The following is a 17,897-nucleotide window of genomic DNA, read 5'->3' as shown; positions in this document are numbered from 1 at the left end:
TACAGCCCTCAGTTTCACATGCTGAAGCATTTAGCATTTCAAGTAAACAGTTCAAAAACTTGCAAATTAAAAAATCCCTCTCCTGTTACTGAAACAAAAGCATGGAATACAAAACAGTGCTATACAACGCATGACAGAGCAAACCAGACTCCCCTGGACCCAACATGAATTTACCATTGAAACCCAGGGAATAAACAGAGTAGTGAGGAGACAAAGCTTTAAGAAAAGGGCCCACATTCAATACAATTCTTGTCTAACTGCCATGAATTGTATTCAGTGTAACAAGCACAATTTCACACTTTATCAGCTTCATTAGCTTCTTAATTACTTCAAAGTTCCTCAAGCTATGCTAAAGATTATTCACAGTTCTTAGAGGCAGGCAAACCTTTTCATTACACTGGAATATTTATTCAAGTTGGAAGGATGAAAAGAAGCAGTGTTAAGAATGCTAACAAACCAATGACAGGAACAGCAATCTGTCTTAAAATTCAAAGCAATGCATTTTCTAGAACTGGCCCAAAATACACACGTTGTAATGGGTGTTCCATACAGTTAATTATCATGTCAGGGAAAACACGACAGCCATAGCAAGAAAGGAGAGGCCAGTGTTACCCTAGACAGATCTAAAAGATTACATGGGGCATTAAATTTGATTTTGGGTTCCTTACTAGCTCACATACTTCTTCTTATCCTAAGGAAGGCAGGCTCAGCAATTGCTTTGAGAGAAAGCACAACCAAGACACAATTTGTACACATGAACTTACATAATATTACATCTACACACCATTACTAGGATAATTTTTTATCCAAGGAAGTGCTCCATGTAGTTATGAACTGCTACAGAGTATTTCTGAGTAAAATACTTACTCAACATTTGCAGATCAGATGCGTAGAAATACGAAGTTTCATCCATGTGCTGTAGAAGCCGTCCTGGAGTGCAAATTAGTATATTTATGTTGTGGATTCTTTCAGACTCTTCTTTCAGATCCTGAAAAGGAATTAAACTAGCTTAGCTCTAGTTGTGCACACTAGAAGCCCAGTATCAGAGACCAGAGACAGTCTGCCCCCCTTAACCTTTTGACAGCTCTTAGGAAAAACCTGTAAAGGATCAGTCTTTCCTCTTTCTACAGAGACATCACAATTTCTTTAGCATGCTCACATTTGTGGCTTAAGCAGAAAGTTATTTCAGAATAATCTAAATCAACAGGATATTCCTGGAAAGCTTGTCAGGAAGGTCCATCCAGTCATGCAGAAAGACCACGCATATGCAAAAGCTTCCAAGGGAAGAAAATGCGTGGGTCATTTAAAAATTCCCACTAACTACTCTCTTCCCTGACTTTTCATTTCCAGGGTTTCTTTCCTAAAATAGCATCTAATTTAACATTCATTTGTGCTTCTGTACAAACTCCAAGAAAGGACTCACCTTTCCTCCAATGATAAGGCCAGCTGAGAACTCGTGATTCCTTCCAACTTTACGCAGAACCTTAAAGGTTTGATAGGCCAGTTCCCGGGTGGGTGATATTATCAGAACTCCCAGTCCATCTGCTGAAGTCCACTGATGCCGATACAAGAGTTCCAAAGCCTACAGAAAAAAATATTTTTTTTTCAAATCACCATAATCCCATCATAAAAATCTCAGAAAGAAAACAAAGCCATGCTGTAAAATAACGATTTGAAGAAACATCAGTATACACGTCACATCAATTGACTGTGAATCAGTTCTAACTAATGGTAATGACACTTGCTGTAGCAAAGTACCTCAGTACCAATCAGGCAGTAATGAGTGGCAAATCATAAACACTTTACTGCACAACTAATCCTTCTCTGATAAATTCTGGAAATTAAGCCCTAATCATTTGTATGAGAATAGAAATCAGATGCAGAAAAACACAAGAAACTTCCCAGCTAATAAAGTTTTTGTGGGAACCAGAAACAGAACAAGCAACTAAAAGAAAGTTAATTATTGCAGCTTCAATTCTGAGGGTCCTGCTATATACAGAATACTACAGATAAAGCTGCCATACACCTCAGACAGGGATCATTCCTCCTCTCACGCATTCACACTACAGAAACACTGTCTTACTCTGATAATCCTAACACAAAGGTTTCATAGATATGAATACCAGAAGCACTCTGAAATACTGAAGGCTGTAAAATATCCTTGTACAATTATCTTTTTTCACTTTTCATCTCCTCTCTTATCACTTGTCCCCTCTAAAACTGCTTTAAAATACAGTTTGTAAACAAAGTACTTAAACTCTTACATTAACTAGTTGAGCAATTTTGTTTCTCAATCTTACAAGACTATCTTTGAAGCCACCTACGTTTTTTTACTTTACGAACACGTTAAAAAACAAACAAGAAAAAAAAATCCAACAGTACAAAGCATAACTCTTCTCAACTAGAGAAGGTATTTACAACACCTACTATGGTTCCCACAGTTACTGACAGCATATGCTCCAAGGAAATTTATACTTACAGAAATGCAGTCATAATTAAACCAATAAATATCCATTAAAAAACCCAACACTTCCTCTACCCTTTATTTAATTGTAACATGATGGGGTTTGTATCCACTTACAAGTAAATATTTCAATTGTACTTTCAACTTGAAAAAGAAAAAAAAATGCAGAGCATGATGTTTTGAATAAAACAGTCAAAATATTCTCCATAACAGAGGTTTTCATTCTGTTTCCTGCATGCATCTAGAAGTGATTTCTAAGGAGTTCACAAAAGACAACAAAGAAATTAAGTTCACAATGACAAAGATTAACTTTGCTATATAAGGTCCAAATCCTAGACCTTTATAGGAGTCAAAACCACTTACCTAAAAAAAAGTGTAAGGAACTGGAAAATTTTCACCATGCTATTTCATACACTTTGTCTTCAGATTTTAAAAAAACTGGACAACTAAAGTTGCATCAGCAAAACAGTTTCTTGAGAGAGAAAAAAAAAGCCCTGGCTAAGTCACACAGGGTCTATTAACATCAGGATCAAAATGGAATTTATCTGTCTCAGAATATTCGTAGGGCCAAAAATATACCTCTTTCTGAACCTCAAGCAGCTTTATTAAATTAGTATCTTGGCTTTCTTGGAACATCTAGAATAGTTGAATTAAAACTTATCTCTCAGGATCTATTTACCTAAGATGTTTGACATCGAATTCTTCCTGGACAACTTAGTTTAGTTACAAATGGAAGGATGTAAATTACTTACTGGGACAATAAAAGCCAAGGTTTTCCCTGATCCAGTCTTTGCAGCTCCAAGTACATCTTTGCCTTGTAAAGCCAGGCCTATGGTTTGCCTCTGTATCTCCGTTACCATGCGATACTGAGCTTCCTGCAATCCTATTTGCAGTGTGGGAAGAGAGTGCAGGAGGGGAAAGGAAAGAAAAAAACAACCGAACAAAAATAAATTATTTTTGTGTTTCCCAGAGTCATACTCCTCCATTTCAAAAACACTGTGCACAAAAATACTTATTGAAATCTCATTTCAAAACTAAAAAATTGTTCAGATTCATTTTTACATAACTTGCTTTCCAAAGAAGACTTAACTCACCTTTTAGTGTTTTCTTTGACAATGGAAAATCTGAAAATCTTTGAATTTCACTTGGATTTATCTGAAACAAAGGAAGATTAATCAGTGCTTACAATCTAAGCATATCAAAGACACTAAATAGCACTATTAAATTTCTGTTAACATATAGGAGTTTATTATGACTTGGAAGAGGTCATGAGGCCTCTGCTCCAACCTTGTGCTCACTGCAGATCAGCCCTGAGGTCAGATCAGGCTGCTCAGGGCTTCACCCAGTCCAGTCTTGAAACTGTTCAAGGAGAGATGGTCAGCCCCTGCAGGCAACCTGTGCTTCTGCCTAACTGTTCTCCGGGGGAAAAAGTGTTCCAGGCTGAGCCTCTGTGATGGTTTGAAACTGTCTTTTTAATTTTTCTTCACAAGGTTCAAGCAGAGAAAGCTAAAGAACATAAATAAGTCACTATTGAGTGTAAGAAAGCAAAATAACGATTGTTCTAAACATTTCCATTGGATAGATAGAAATGTTTAAGAATCTCTACTCAAAACAAAGTTGGGGCAGTCAAAGTCTGGGTTTGCAACTTGCTGGGCTGTCTGGCTGCTTCTTCTTCTTTTCTGGCTGAAGATAACACACTGACCTTGGTGAGCTAAGTCTAACAGCCTCTCTGCTTCTTAACTCTCTTCCTTCTGCCAGGGGGGGTCTGGGGAGGAGGCCCCTTGGGAAGTCCCCTCTTTGGGGGAAGCAAAGGGAGCTTGGTTGTGCTTTTCTGTTGATTGTATGTATTTGTAAATGCTGTGAATTGTGTATATTTGTACATATTCATTGCATTTCATCATAGATTGTAGATTTGCTTGTAAATACAGCTTTCATTTGCTTCCAGACTGAGTTAGCCTGGTTATTGTTGGGGGGCGGGGGGGCAGATTTCAGCTCTCACGCTGTTACAGCCTCTCTTCTGTCAGCTTACACGTGTTATCTCCTTTATTATTCCACCCTGTACCATCCTCTCAATGATCTCCCAATGGGCACTAACAGCTTCTGCAAAGTCCCGGTCCCAGCCCCAAGGCAGTCTGATAGTCCAGCTCCCCTAGCCTTTGCTCACAGGGCAAGTGCTCCAGCCTCTACCATTTCAGTGGCCCTCCACTGAACTGGATCCATTTATTGATGTTTTTTTCTTATTTGGGTGTGTTTCCAAAATGGGATGTAACATTCTTCAGCAAAAAATTAAGAAAAAAAAAAATCAAAACATTTTAATCACATTAAAAAAAATACTGCAGTGTGCAAGGTCTAAATTATCTACAATGCTGGATGCCACAAACCCCAGGCATAACCTGTAACTAAACCTCATGCTAAACTTTTCACATACATACAGTATCTCCAAAAATCCAACTTTGTAGCCTCCAGACGTGGGCACCCAGAACTGCACCAATCTCACATCTACCCAACTGGGACAAGAAGAGTCCACCTACGTTCTAAAGCTCACCAGATACACCAACCTTTAGCACTAGGGATTCTTAATTTTTTGAGCAGTTCTATGGGGTACAAAACATACTTTAAAAGTTGTTCATTATGCAACATCTAATTTACTTCTCTGTACACATCCACCTCCACAGCATACTTGAAAGATGTTAATTACACAAACACAAAACCCCCAAGAGCAGGTGCTTGAGTCCATGTGTTGGTTCAATGATTTACAAGAACATTGAGACGTCAAGTAGCGATCTTTTGAAAATCTTAAGAAAAATGTAATACTTCCGAGTCTGCTCTAGCAGGTAGGAGATCATCAAAAGATGTGGACAGCTTCTACTGGCGAAGTACGCAACAGCCAGTAGCAACAGGACAGGGGAAAAAAAAAGAAAATCAACAGAATTCAGAAAAAAAAACCCCAAAGAAAAATAATCTATAAAAAAAAAGTATCTACAAAGCTTGAGAAGATGAAGCAAGACTACACAGCTCTGAACTCATACTGACAAGCACCCATAAACCGAGATTTCCAAATGTCAAACTTGGAGTTTACACAACGCATGCATTTCAAATGGGTATCATTTACCTCTAACAAACTGCTGAACAGAAATGTCCCAACATGGGGATCAAGCAAAATGGTCCTCAGACATTCCTGACAGTTCATGATAACAATTCCAAAGACAGCATCAAATGAAGAGCTACTGATCCATCAGATGAGCCTTGTATCTGATTCTGCAAGCTCTGCCTGTTGCAGGAAACTAAGAATTTTTACCTGTTTAAAGCACCTTAATGACAATACTACTCTTTCTTAACTACTTCTCTCTAGTGAAAACAAGGTAAGTAATTTTATGCATTAGTTTGATCTCTAGATAAAAAGCAGTAATGCTATTATATAAACCCATTTTTTACATATTTCAAGACAAAGCTCTTATAAGATAGATTTCAAACTTCACTGTGTCCTAGCAGAGCAATCAAACTTTTGACAAATATTACTTAGAAATCTTGAAGGCGAATTATTTGTATAAAACCTACCTGTGCTGCAAAGTACATACTATAAACTAGCATATTTCTGGGATGGATGAAAAAAAATCTTTCAGAAATCACCATTAAAAAGTCTTTTCTTTTTTTTTTTCCACTTTCCCAAATTGGAATTTCCAACAAATATTTCCAGATTCAGTTGGTAATTCTGAAAATATTATACATCACATGCAATATTGCCTATTGGGCTACTTCCTAGTCATTGTTTTGCATGCTAAAGGATCACAACTGAGTGATGTATACATGGTCATCATAATTTCAACCAAAGGACTGTCTGCATACGAAAACAGCATGCCTATAGGAGAGAAAACTCTCTTACTAATATTAAAAAAAATATTTCAAGCAATCTATTATGTGCAACTAAAGGGACAGATTTTAACTGGTTCGTGATACATGAACCTGTTGCAGCAATGTGAATTAGATTCTAAGTAATTAAGGTTGGTTTAAATATTTCATTGGCCAACATCTTTTTAACTCTAAATGGCTCTGTAAGAACTGATTAAAAAGGAAACAAAATAGTGTTATGCTCTTCTACCTTAAACTCCTTTAAATCAGTTTTAACACAATTACATGCATATGCCTAGATCAATTAAAGATGTCTAAGAAGCAACAAAAGTGAGAGCAGCATTAAGAGTGAGGCACAGTATTGTTAAGAATGAACGTGTCATGAAGTTTCCTGTATTATTCCTCTCTCCTACCAACTCCAGGTGCACAAGAATGATCGGTTGCTATGCCATTAAACTCCAAAGATAATGGTTTATTTTTAAAATAAAGTTTGAATGACAGAGGCAAGAACAACTAATGATAAAGGCTGATCAGATAAACCTATTTTATATCTAAATCAACCAGTGGAAAACACCAACTTCTACTTTGTTTCCCTGACAGAAGTTACTACTTCCTCTACTGCTGGGAATTTGTGCTTGTGAGCTCTCCCCCATCAGCACTAGGTGAAAGCAGCCACCCAATTTCAAATACTTCAAATAGTATTCTGATCTAACTTGATTAATTTGACATAGGTCAGACTAGATAGAGTTAACACAAATAACTCCCCAGCAATCAGTTAGCTGTTAATGCTTTTCACCAGCACAACTGGTTGGAGAAAATAATGTTCATCAACAGCATTACAGTCAGGCAACAAAACCACTGGATCAACAGATAACATTTCACCTATAAACATGAAGTATAGAAAATGCTCCCAAGATTTGGACACATGGAAAATAAATTTCACATTTTTGATTTATGCTGCCAGACATTTTGCCATCACATGTCAACAAATGACCAAACAATAAGCCCACTACCTTGGATCTGTGCAAAGAGTTCACAAACGCTGTACACAGCCTTTGCTAAGTTGCTTTAATTCTATTTCTCTCGTATGTTCACACGCCCTCCAGAGACCAGGCAGAGGCAACCATCAAATTCTAGGTCACAACAAGCAGTCTAACAGTACTGTATTCATGTAGGAATAGACACGTACCTACCAATGCTCATCCCGTTATAATGATAAAATCAAAGAATGGCTTGAGTTGGGGGGGACCTTAAAAATCATTTAATTCCAACACCCCACTTCCATGGGCAGGGACACATCCTGTTGCTCAAAGCCTCATCCTGCTTATTCTTAAACACTTCCAGGGATGAGGCATCCACAACTTCTCTGGGCAACCCATTCCAGCCAGTGCCTCACCACCCTCATATTAAAAACTTCTTCCTAATGTCCAACCTAAATCTACCCTGTTCTACTTTAAAACCATTGCCCCTTGTCCTATCACCTTATGCCCTTATAAAAAGTCCCTCTCCAGCCCCTTTCCTGTAGGCCCTCTTCAGGTACTGGATGACCACTATAAGGCATCCCCAGAGCCTTCTGTTCTCCAGTCTGAACAGACCCAAGTCCCTCAGACTGTCCTCCTGTGAGACGTGTTCCAGCCCTCTGATCATCTTTACAGCCCTCCTCTGGACATGCCCATGTCCTTGAATTGGGAGCTCCACAGCTGGATGCAGTACTCCAGGTCAGGTCTCACAAGAGCAGAGTAGAGAGGTAGAATCACCTTCCTTGACCTGCTGGCCACACATCTTTTGTTGTAGCCCAGGACACAGTTGGCTTTTTGGGCTGCCAGCACACATTGCAAGCTCATGTCAAGCGCATCATTAACCAGCACCCCCAAGTCCTTCTCTGCAGAGCTGCTGTCAATCCACTCATCACCCAGACTGTATTTGTGCTTGGGATTGCCCCAATCCATGTGCAGGACCTTGCTGAACTTGTTGAACTTCATGAGGTTGGCATTGGCCCACCTCTCCAGCCTGCCAAGATCCCCCTGGATGGCAACCCTTCCCTCCAGCATGTTGACCACACTACACAGCTTGGTGTCATCACCAACCAGCACCAGAACAAGAGGACACAGTCTCAAGCTGCAGCAGGGGAGGTTTAGGCTGGAGGTGAGGAGAAAGTTCTTCACAGAGAGAGTGGTTGGCCTTTGGAATGTGCTGCCCAGGGAGGTGGTGGAGTCACCATCCCTGGAGGTGTTCAAGAGGGGATTGGACGTGGCACTTGGTGCCATGGTTTAGATAGGCATGAGGTGTAGGGTGACAGGTTGGACTCGATGATCCTTGAGGTCTCTTCCAACCTTCTTGATTCTTGATCAACAAACCTGAGTGAAGGTACACTCAATCCCACAGTCCATGTTGCCAACAAAGATGTTAAATAGCACTAGCCCAAGTACCAACCCGAGGGACTCTGCTCGTCACTGGTCTCCATTTGGACATTGAGACACTGATTGCAACTTTGAGAGTGGCCATCCAGCCACTCCGGTAAGTGGTCCATACAACAAATCCATGTCCTTCCAATTTAGAGACCAGGCTATCAGTGTCAAATGCTTTGCCCATGTCCAGGAAGATGACACCTTTGCTTATCAGCTGCTCTTCGCTTATCCACCGGCGCTGTGACTCCATCATAAAAAGCCACCAAATTTGCCAGGCAGGTTTGCCCTTGGTGAAGCCATGCTGGTTACCACCACCCCATTGTTTTCCATGTGCCCTAGCAGAGTCTTCAGGAGGATCTGCTTCATACAAAAATACAAGCTTCTAACAATTTGAGTACTCTCCTTTCGGTCAGCATCTAAGTCCTGTATTTCTACAATGAGTAGAAAGACATTGCCAGAGCAAGTTACCTCAAAAGTTATCCATATCAAAATGCATTAATCATTTCTATAGTTACCACCTTTAATTTTTACCATAAAAACAATGTCCAATTAAGTACATTTTTTCCCCTCAAGAAATAATCTGTGATGCAAAACAGTAACTTGACCATCTTTGGAAGCATATCACTTGCTTCCAAATCAGTAAAGCAACGAATGTGTGAAGCTTCAGACTACTAACTTGCTGAATCTTAACCAAAGGAGCTATCGCAACCTCTTCATGGTAACAGATATTTTTCTTCCTACAGCTCTTGTCTTTATTGCCTGATCAGTCAAGTTACAACCACCAAAAAGTCCCTATTATCAGCTACAGTAACCTGTACAACCAAGTACAACTGCCGTGCTCCTTCTCAGCCATCACTCCAAATTCAGCACAAGTTGGCAGGACACAGAACAACGGCACAGGCAGAGCACATCTAAGCCATTATTCACAATTACATTATTTCCACTAATCAATACGGCTCAAAAGCTGGCCATCTCCTACAGAAATTCAAGGGAAACTGGATGACAAAACCAACACCACTGTCCCTGGCTCCAATATTCATATACCTATTTCCAGACCTGAGGTTAAACAACACACTCTTCTAGTGTGGTAGTTGCCCATAGAACTTCTATGGAGACAAATGTGTTCCATCTCCAACCACAATACATCCACACTGCCTGGCAAGAAGGACCAAGTGCCACTGGTTACAACCATTCCCACATTTGCTTCAACATCCTCTTCCTCACTACATTCTCAGCCACTCACTCCACACAGAATCAACCAGGTTGGAAAAGACCTCAGAGATCACGAAGTCCAACCCATTATGTAATACCTAACACCTCCTGACAACTAAACCATGGCTCCAAGTGCAACACCCAATCTTTTCTTGAACACCTCCAGGAATGGTGACTCCACCACCTCCCTGGGCAGCATACTCCACTAGCCAGTCACTCTTTCTGTGAAGAACTTTCTCCTCACCTCGAGCCTAAACTTCCCCTGGCACAGCTTGAGACTGTGTCCTCTTGTTCTGGTGCTGATTGCCTGGGAGAAGAGACCAACCCTGACCTGGCTACAACCTCCTTTCAGGTAGTTGTAGAGAGCAAAAAGGTCTCCCCTGAGCCTCCTCTTCTCCAGCCTAAACAACCTCAGCTCTCTCAACCTTTCCTCATAGGGCCTGTGCTCGAGACTTCTCACCAGCCTTGTTGCCCTTCTCTGGACACGTTCAAGCATCTCAATGTCCTTCTTAAACTGAGGAGCCCATAACTGGACACTGGTATAACCAGTGCTGAGTACAGGGGCAGAATGACTTCCCTGCTCCTGCTGGCCACACTATTTCTGATGCAGGCCAGGATGCCGTTGGCCTTCTTGGCCACCTGGGCACACTGCTGGCTCATGTTCACGCCTCAAATAGGGTGTTCAGTTTAGGACCCCTCACTACAAGAAGGACATTGAGTTGCTGGAGTGTGTCCAGAAAAGGGAAACAAAGCTGGTGAAGGGTCTGGAGAACAAGTCTTATGAGGAGAGCCTGAGGGAACTGGGACTGTTTAGTCTGGAGAAGAGGCAGCTGAAGGGAGACCTCATTGCTCCCTGCAACTACCTGAAACGAGGTTGAAGTGAGGCTGGGGGTGGTTTCTTCTCCCCATTACCAGGTGACAGAACAAGAGAAAATTGCCTGAAATTGTGCCAGGAGAAGCTTAGACTATTATGAAAAACTTCTTTATGGAAAGAGTGATCAGGCATTGGAATAGGTTGCCCAGGGAAGTGGTGGAGTCATCATCCCTGGAGGTGTTCAAGAACCGTGTGGACATGGCACGTTGGGATGTGGTTTGATGGCCATAATGTCTTAAGTTGACAGCTGATGATCTTAAAGGTCTTTTCCAACCAAAACAATTCTAGGATTCTACGATTCTCCCGTCATGAGGTTGTCACTACCCCCGGCTCCCACAGCCACCTCCACCAGAACTACTGGGACTGCCGTTACTTCCCTCCCTTCTGCCCGGTGTGGGGGGAAAGTAGAGGAATAGCAGATTCCCTTCCTCATGGAGGTGAAAGCCCTTCTGCCTGCCACAGAGTAGGGTCACCCAACACACCTGTTACCGACAGCCAGAGGAATAGCTCTGCCAACCAGAGACGCTCCTCACTCCTGCGCAGGAGCCCCCCTCCCCGCCACAAATCCCTCCTCCTCCTCCCCCATACAACACACACGAGGAAAGGGGCCACTTTTTCACCCCCGCAGGCCCACCATGCCCACCCGACGGGTGTCCTCCTGTCCCCACCGCAAAGACCCCGAGTCCCCGTCCCGACTCATGAGAACCAGGCGCCCTCCCCTGCCGTACCTCGGGGTAGCGCTGCACCAGGCGGCCGATGCCCTCCCGCTCCACCTGCCATTCAGGCCGCTTCCTCTCCTTCCGCTGCAGCCGCAGCCTCTTCGTCCGACGGGTGTACTTCTTCTTCCAGCGCTCGAAGCTGCGCACCGGGTCCATTGCCGCCGACCCGCCGCCATCGCTGCCGATCCGACCCATGCTGCGCCCACCGCCCGCATGGGACGCACACGCCAGCCGGGGGCGGAGCCGGGCGCAGAAGGAGCGCGTCACCGGCCGCGACGCTGCGGGAGAGGCGGGGCTGGCTGCGTTGCGTTGCGTTGCGTTGGCCCCGGCGCTGTGGGGCGGGGGCGCTCCTCGCACTAAAGGGTGGTTGAGAGGTTGCAGGAGAGTTGAAGAAAAATCAAGAGTTGGTGTAATCTAACCCAAAAAATGGGCTCCCGGCACGGCATGCAAAATGTGCTGTGTGATAGAGGTTATAAAACGAAGGAAAAAACCTCAGTAAAAAAAGCCTTAATAGAAGAGGAGTATGTGCTTAGTACTGGCATAAATGTCCTGAACAACACGGTGGTGTGGGGAGCAGGAGGAAGACTTCTGTGCCAAGACCGTTAGTGTTTTCTCTGCTATTTGATTATAAGCAAGAACTGACGAATTTGGAAACTAAAAAGCAGTGGGAAGACACGGGGTGGTCCTTGTGTTCAAGACACTGGATTTCAGCTCAGTTTGATGTGTTTTAACCATAATAGAGTTGTAGTCAATGGCCTTGGCTCAGAGCCATGAACTATTAAAGGGTATCACAGAGTATCACAGAGTATACTGCAAGCAGGCAGGGTTATTTTAACACTGGTTTCTATAAGAGACACATATCACCCCGCAAATTTATATTATGGTATCTTGATGTGTATGGATTCTTAACCCCTCCCTACTGGGAAGGTCTGCTTTGCTCTGCAGTTGTTCTACACTCACAAACAATTTGCTGAGTCGGTTTGAGAACATCAACACGCAAGATTAAAAACAAAATAAGGCTGCAGAGTTATTGTGCCACAGCAGGAGGAGAAAATTACAACCATATTTATGCAATGTCATAAGAAGGAAGTAAACAAGTTGATGAGGGGAACAGTGAAAGACTCCCAAAATAATTACTGTCTCTAATCAGGGTTTGGAATTCCAGAAAGCCAAGGGAAAAGGGAGTGTCTCTTAATTAGCTCTACTTTTGCCATACATATGTCAAATGAGGATGTTTTCCCTCCTCCCTGAGATCAGGGAAACCTGTAATCAGAGAAATGCTTGGTTTCCTTCAAAATAGTATTAAGTTCCTAATTTCAGGAAGAGCTGGGACAATCTTCATTGATATGCTTCAATGGGATCTCTCCTCCTAGGTACAGCTTGAATGCAATGGTTTTCTCTAGGGGTTTATTTGCTGTTAAGATGAATAAGGAAGGATTCAGAAGGTTTTATTCTTGAAGCAAAAAATGTTTATTTTGCAGAAGTGCCTTGTGAAAATCTGCCTGCAGAAGGTGCTGTTCCACCCAGAAGGATGTGCTTCTGGAGGTGACACATCTTTCCCATGATTACAGCACATTAGCTAGACATATAAAACAAGGTCTCAGTCTAACATGATCAGACTGACACAAGGCTCAACTGCCACTTTGAGGGTTTCTATCTGTCTGCCTGTAGTAGAAAAACAAACAAATGAAAGCCTTCCTGTGAAGCATTCCTGCTGTTGAAGCACTGGGTAATTTTACCCTTTTTGTAAGTAAATGTACCAGTAAAAGTGTTGTGTCTGAACATGCTGTCTTTGCTCACCTGGCCTATGTTTTGCCTGCAGGCTCATCTCCCTCATAGAAGAAGAGCAGCAGTGTTCTCTGAGTCAGTGTGGATATAAATCCTCAATGGAAAAGTTATATGAAAAATAATACCTTGCCGTCCTATTTCTAAAACAACTTTTTATGCTGCTGTAATGAAAAACACTGTTTATTATGCTTATGTATTTCCGATCCTTTTTAATAACGTTTGCTTATAAGCCAAGAGGTCCTTATGCCAGGAAAGGAAAAACAAAGTCAAAAGCAGCCTGCCCTGTATCCTACAGTAGAAGGTAAAATGCTGGAGAACCTCTAGGCCCTTTGCTGGAGGTCTGAGAACCTGAAAAGGTCTAAGAAGCACCTTTTTAATTTTTTTTTCTGCTGTCCTCTCAACCTGAGGGGCTTGCCTGAGAAAGAGCCAGTGGTTTGTGAAAGTTTCTCTTTTACACAGGAACAAATTCTACCGTGTTTATTTGATCTATTTATAATGTGCAAAACTACTTCAGCTGTCATGGAACAGCACTATTCCTAAAACTGTGGCAAAACCAGAGACCATCCTGAGTAATAAAGAGCAAGAGAGAGAAGAAAGATTTGGTTTTACAAGCCAACAAATACATGATTCAAGCACGGTTGCTTGCTTGTGATTTGGAGAAATGAAGGAAGGGATTTTAGCTATAACAATAAATGTAACAAAGCTCTACATCAGGCCACAGAGAAGATGGCAGCAATTTTTTAGACAAGATCTATTTCAGTAGCAGTTGTTCTCCATGTATGATTTCACTCTCACGTGCTGTCTTTCCTACTCATAATCACAAATGTGTATGTGTGTGGGCAGGGTTATTCATGGTGACAAGGAGGACAAGGGGCACCAAGTATGAAGGTCAGGGCCCTGAGGGCACTCATAGACCTGACTAGCCTCATCTGAGGCTTCCCTTATACCCTGGTCCAGCTCCACCCAGTGGCTTCAGGCCCTGAGTTATGTCATCTGTCATGTTGGTCCCCAGCTGAGTCACACCTATGCCTGGTTTGGCTTCCTCCTCTTCCCCCCTTTCCCCCTGTACATGGGACAAGAGAAAGAGGAGAAAAACAGAGTAGCTTGTTTGTGCTTAGCTACAACAAGAACGCAGCCAAGGCCAGCAAGCCAGCAGAAGCAACCAGCTTCAGTATTTTCCTTCAACATTGGTAAATGGTTTTATACTGTGAAATCAAAGTCAGCTGTTAAAGTAATATTAGAAAATAGCTGCTGCTTTTTCAAGTCTGAGCCTACCAGAGGACAAACAATGTGTTCATGGAGAAAAATCTGGCCCTCTTCAATCTAGTTTTTCACTCACTCTCTTTGGCCATGGATAATTTAGTAGCTACCACTATGGAAACAGCCCTCAGTTCTTGAAATTGTCCTTCAAAAAAGTTTCCAAATTGAGATTCTTTTAGGTTGTAAGCCTGTCATCCTCATAAAACCTGGGGTGAAACAGACTGGGAAAAGTGGGGGAAGAAAGAGTACTTATGCTTTGCAGTTCCAGATTACCAGGATTTTGATTACATGCCAGTTATATTGATCAGAACGACAGCAACCAATTTACTAAATGTTTAAATGAAAATCACCCTCCCAAGTATAGATTTAAGTTTACACAGTAACATTAAACTTTGTGCTATGATGCTTCTTCAAAACTAGAAGCAAAACGAGTTTGTCAAGTCTCTAGAAACACCAAAGAATATTGATACTATTGGTCAGCAAGCATTGGGTGATATTATTTGATACATCAGAATGCTTTAGGGAGAAAAGCCAAAGAGGTCTTTAATAAGAAGGACTTTTGCCTTCTAGAGGACTGCCATTGGCGATTCTAATATTCATGATTTAGCCTGCAGGGGCCTCAAAATGAGCTTTTTGCCAATTAAACCCCACCTGAATGTTGGGGAAGTTGTGATGAAATCCCTAACCAAAGAGAACAGTCATGGAGAAAGCTTTCACTAAGATTTTCAGACAAGGTGACCACCTATAAAATGGAAAGTAATTTTTAAAATGAATGATTTACTGTGTCATACTTTCAGTCTTTAAATAAAACCGTCTCTTCAAAATGTTATGATATGTAGATTCTTGGTTTTTTAAAAGACACAGGATGGAGGTTAAAACAAGTACAAAATTGAAATATTTGTCCTTTAAGCCAACAGAAGTGGAGTTAATTGAAATTATTTCATATTGAAATAAGCATGATAAACCTTACAAGAAATATATGACGAGGTTTGCTGAAACTTGTTTTCTCTCATGTAACTGTCAAACACACCCAGGTTCTGCAGGCCCTGTCTCTTCACTACTCCCTACAGTCTGCCCTGTTTGCACTTCTCGGGCTTTTGGTGCCAGGAACACAACGATGTTTAAGTATGTCTAAGCCACTAGGGGCCGTAACGGATCTGTAGAAATACAAATGAGTAACACACAGATATACGAATGAGTAATATACTGTGATGGTAATAGACAGGACTAAAAAGACCCATTAAATAATCAGGCCTGCTTTTTGTGATGGCTGGGATCTGTCTGTAGTCCCAGGGCACAGGCTGTTATTCCAGTCCAGGGAACTCCATAAATACATGCTTAATTTTGAACATGTTTGACAGTTCTTTCGCAAACTGAGCTGATTTCCTGACTCAGATACAGAGTTGACAAATCAAATTATGAAAGATTAGTTAACCATTCAGACAATCACACATCTTGGAAGAATGCCATTTCTGAAACAGAAAGGTATACAGCATGGTGCTACGGAGGCTTAATATAAAAAGGACACACATAAATGCTGTCTTTCAATTAGAAGAGAACTGGGGGACTTGCATTTAGCACAGTTCTTGAACTCTTTGTATTTCAGAGTCATTTCAGGAGACAATGCATTGTTTTTCCCAGCCCATCAGCATAGTACAATACATTTAGTTTGTCAGATATGTAAAAACTGGCATCACACCTTTAATTGGCAGACACTTATGCTTTATTATGCTTGGTTTGTATGTTTGATGATTCTTGCATTTGTAGAAAGAGTCATAGTTTATGATTTTGTTTCTGTAGTTTATTCAGTAGGTGTATTGCTCAACTCTGAGGTGCACGTTTCTCGGCTATTTATAATGACTTAATAATACCTCTCTGCGTGGCTCTGAAGTGTAATCCACCCAACCTACCCTATCTATATGCATATTTTTAGCTGTAGAAATTAAATTTGGTTTAAATGTTTATATTCATTAGACCCAAATTTAATAGTATGAGACCATTTTAGAGTAGAGACAGGGAGTCAGTCACAGAAAGGCAACATGGGAAGGCAAAAGGAAATTGAAGATAAAGTACCTTGGTAGAACCTATTTATAGTGACAGAGATGAAGGCAAACACTCAACCATTCCTACTGACAATTCTATACTTGTGCACTGGTAGCAACTCAGTGTAGGCCTACATGGATAGCAGCTGCATGTAAAGGTTGTCAAACCAAGTTAGTCTCATCTGTAAATGCAAAGTCTCATAAATTGATCTGAATGCTTTATTGTTTCAGTTGTGCTAGATTTCTTAGGTAGAAGGTGCTGTCAAGACTCAAATGAAAAGGGTAGTGTCACTATAGCATGAGTAGCTGCACGTGACCTCCAAAAACCAGAATGATCACAGTGTTCTAAAAAATGCAGACGGAAAACTGCTGTGCTAAATCACTTCACCTACATGCTTACTAATGCAAGGACAGGGTACAAGATTTTCTTTCAGGGAAGCAGTATGGTAACCAACTGTGCCAATTTGTCTGCAGTTCCCTACCGAAGGTTAGTTCATGATGAATGGAGTATAGCCACATGCTCAAATATTTCTAATCTAACATTTCTGTTCTACTGCTGGTTGTAAGAACACAGGAAAAGGCAAAATCAGAAACACTGTTATGAAAAATGTTGGAGTTTTTTTAATGGGAGATGTGGGGTACTTTTGTTGGACATACATATAGGCATATAAGTAGAGGGACTTAGTTCAGTCGCTCTGTTGCCATCTGAGATGCTGTAAGGCAGCTTTAGCCACAGATCACCTGTATCCCCCATGTTGTGTCCACCAGCCTTGTGCAGATGCTTCTGTGCTCTAGGGCACTAGATGCTAATGTTTAATCCCACTGGAAACTGTAGAGCTATTTGGTTTATTTTGAATGAGACATCTCATTTAGTCATCTGAATCCCATCTAGTGTCCATTAGCTGTATTGACTCAATCGCCAGTCACTGTAATAGAAGTCTGACATGTAGACACAACATTTAAATGCCTACAAGCTGGAACTAACTGTCCCACATCCTTCCCCAAAGCATTTAATGTTCACCCAATGTAAAGACTCAGTAAGAGACATGTAAAAACATGTGCTTCACTGAGCCTCTCAGCAGATTAGTGTTCCAGTTTCATTTCATTTAGCAATCCTTTAAATCATTTTAGCATCAACAATAACACTCAGGAAACAGATTATTTCAGCAGATGTGGTTGATTCACAGGCAAAGTTAAAGCCTAGACAAATCTTTCTGTGGTTAATTTTTGGATCCAGTTCACAAAATGTTCAGTATTCTTTAATGAAAGTAGCATCACTAT

At 41.5% G+C, this 17,897-nt stretch overlaps 1 protein-coding gene across 1 annotated transcript in view; it reads right to left on the bottom strand.

Annotated features, from left to right (window-relative positions):
- Positions 1 to 11,721, bottom strand: part of DDX10 (DEAD-box helicase 10) — a 181,541-nt gene extending 169,820 nt beyond the window's left edge. The window contains exons 1-5 of the mRNA XM_054385008.1: positions 11,536 to 11,721; positions 3,559 to 3,619; positions 3,217 to 3,347; positions 1,424 to 1,582; positions 868 to 988 (exon numbers count right to left, since the gene is read on the bottom strand). Of these exons, the coding sequence (XP_054240983.1) occupies positions 868 to 988; positions 1,424 to 1,582; positions 3,217 to 3,347; positions 3,559 to 3,619; positions 11,536 to 11,721 (658 nt within the window). The remainder of the gene's footprint in view (positions 1 to 867; positions 989 to 1,423; positions 1,583 to 3,216; positions 3,348 to 3,558; positions 3,620 to 11,535) is intronic.
- Positions 11,722 to 17,897: the final 6,176 nt, after the last annotated feature.

Source organism: Indicator indicator, chromosome 1, assembly GCF_027791375.1.
Source record: "Indicator indicator isolate 239-I01 chromosome 1, UM_Iind_1.1, whole genome shotgun sequence".
NCBI classification, from domain to species: domain Eukaryota; kingdom Metazoa; phylum Chordata; class Aves; order Piciformes; family Indicatoridae; genus Indicator; species Indicator indicator.
This window is presented reverse-complemented; position numbering and strand designations above follow the sequence as displayed.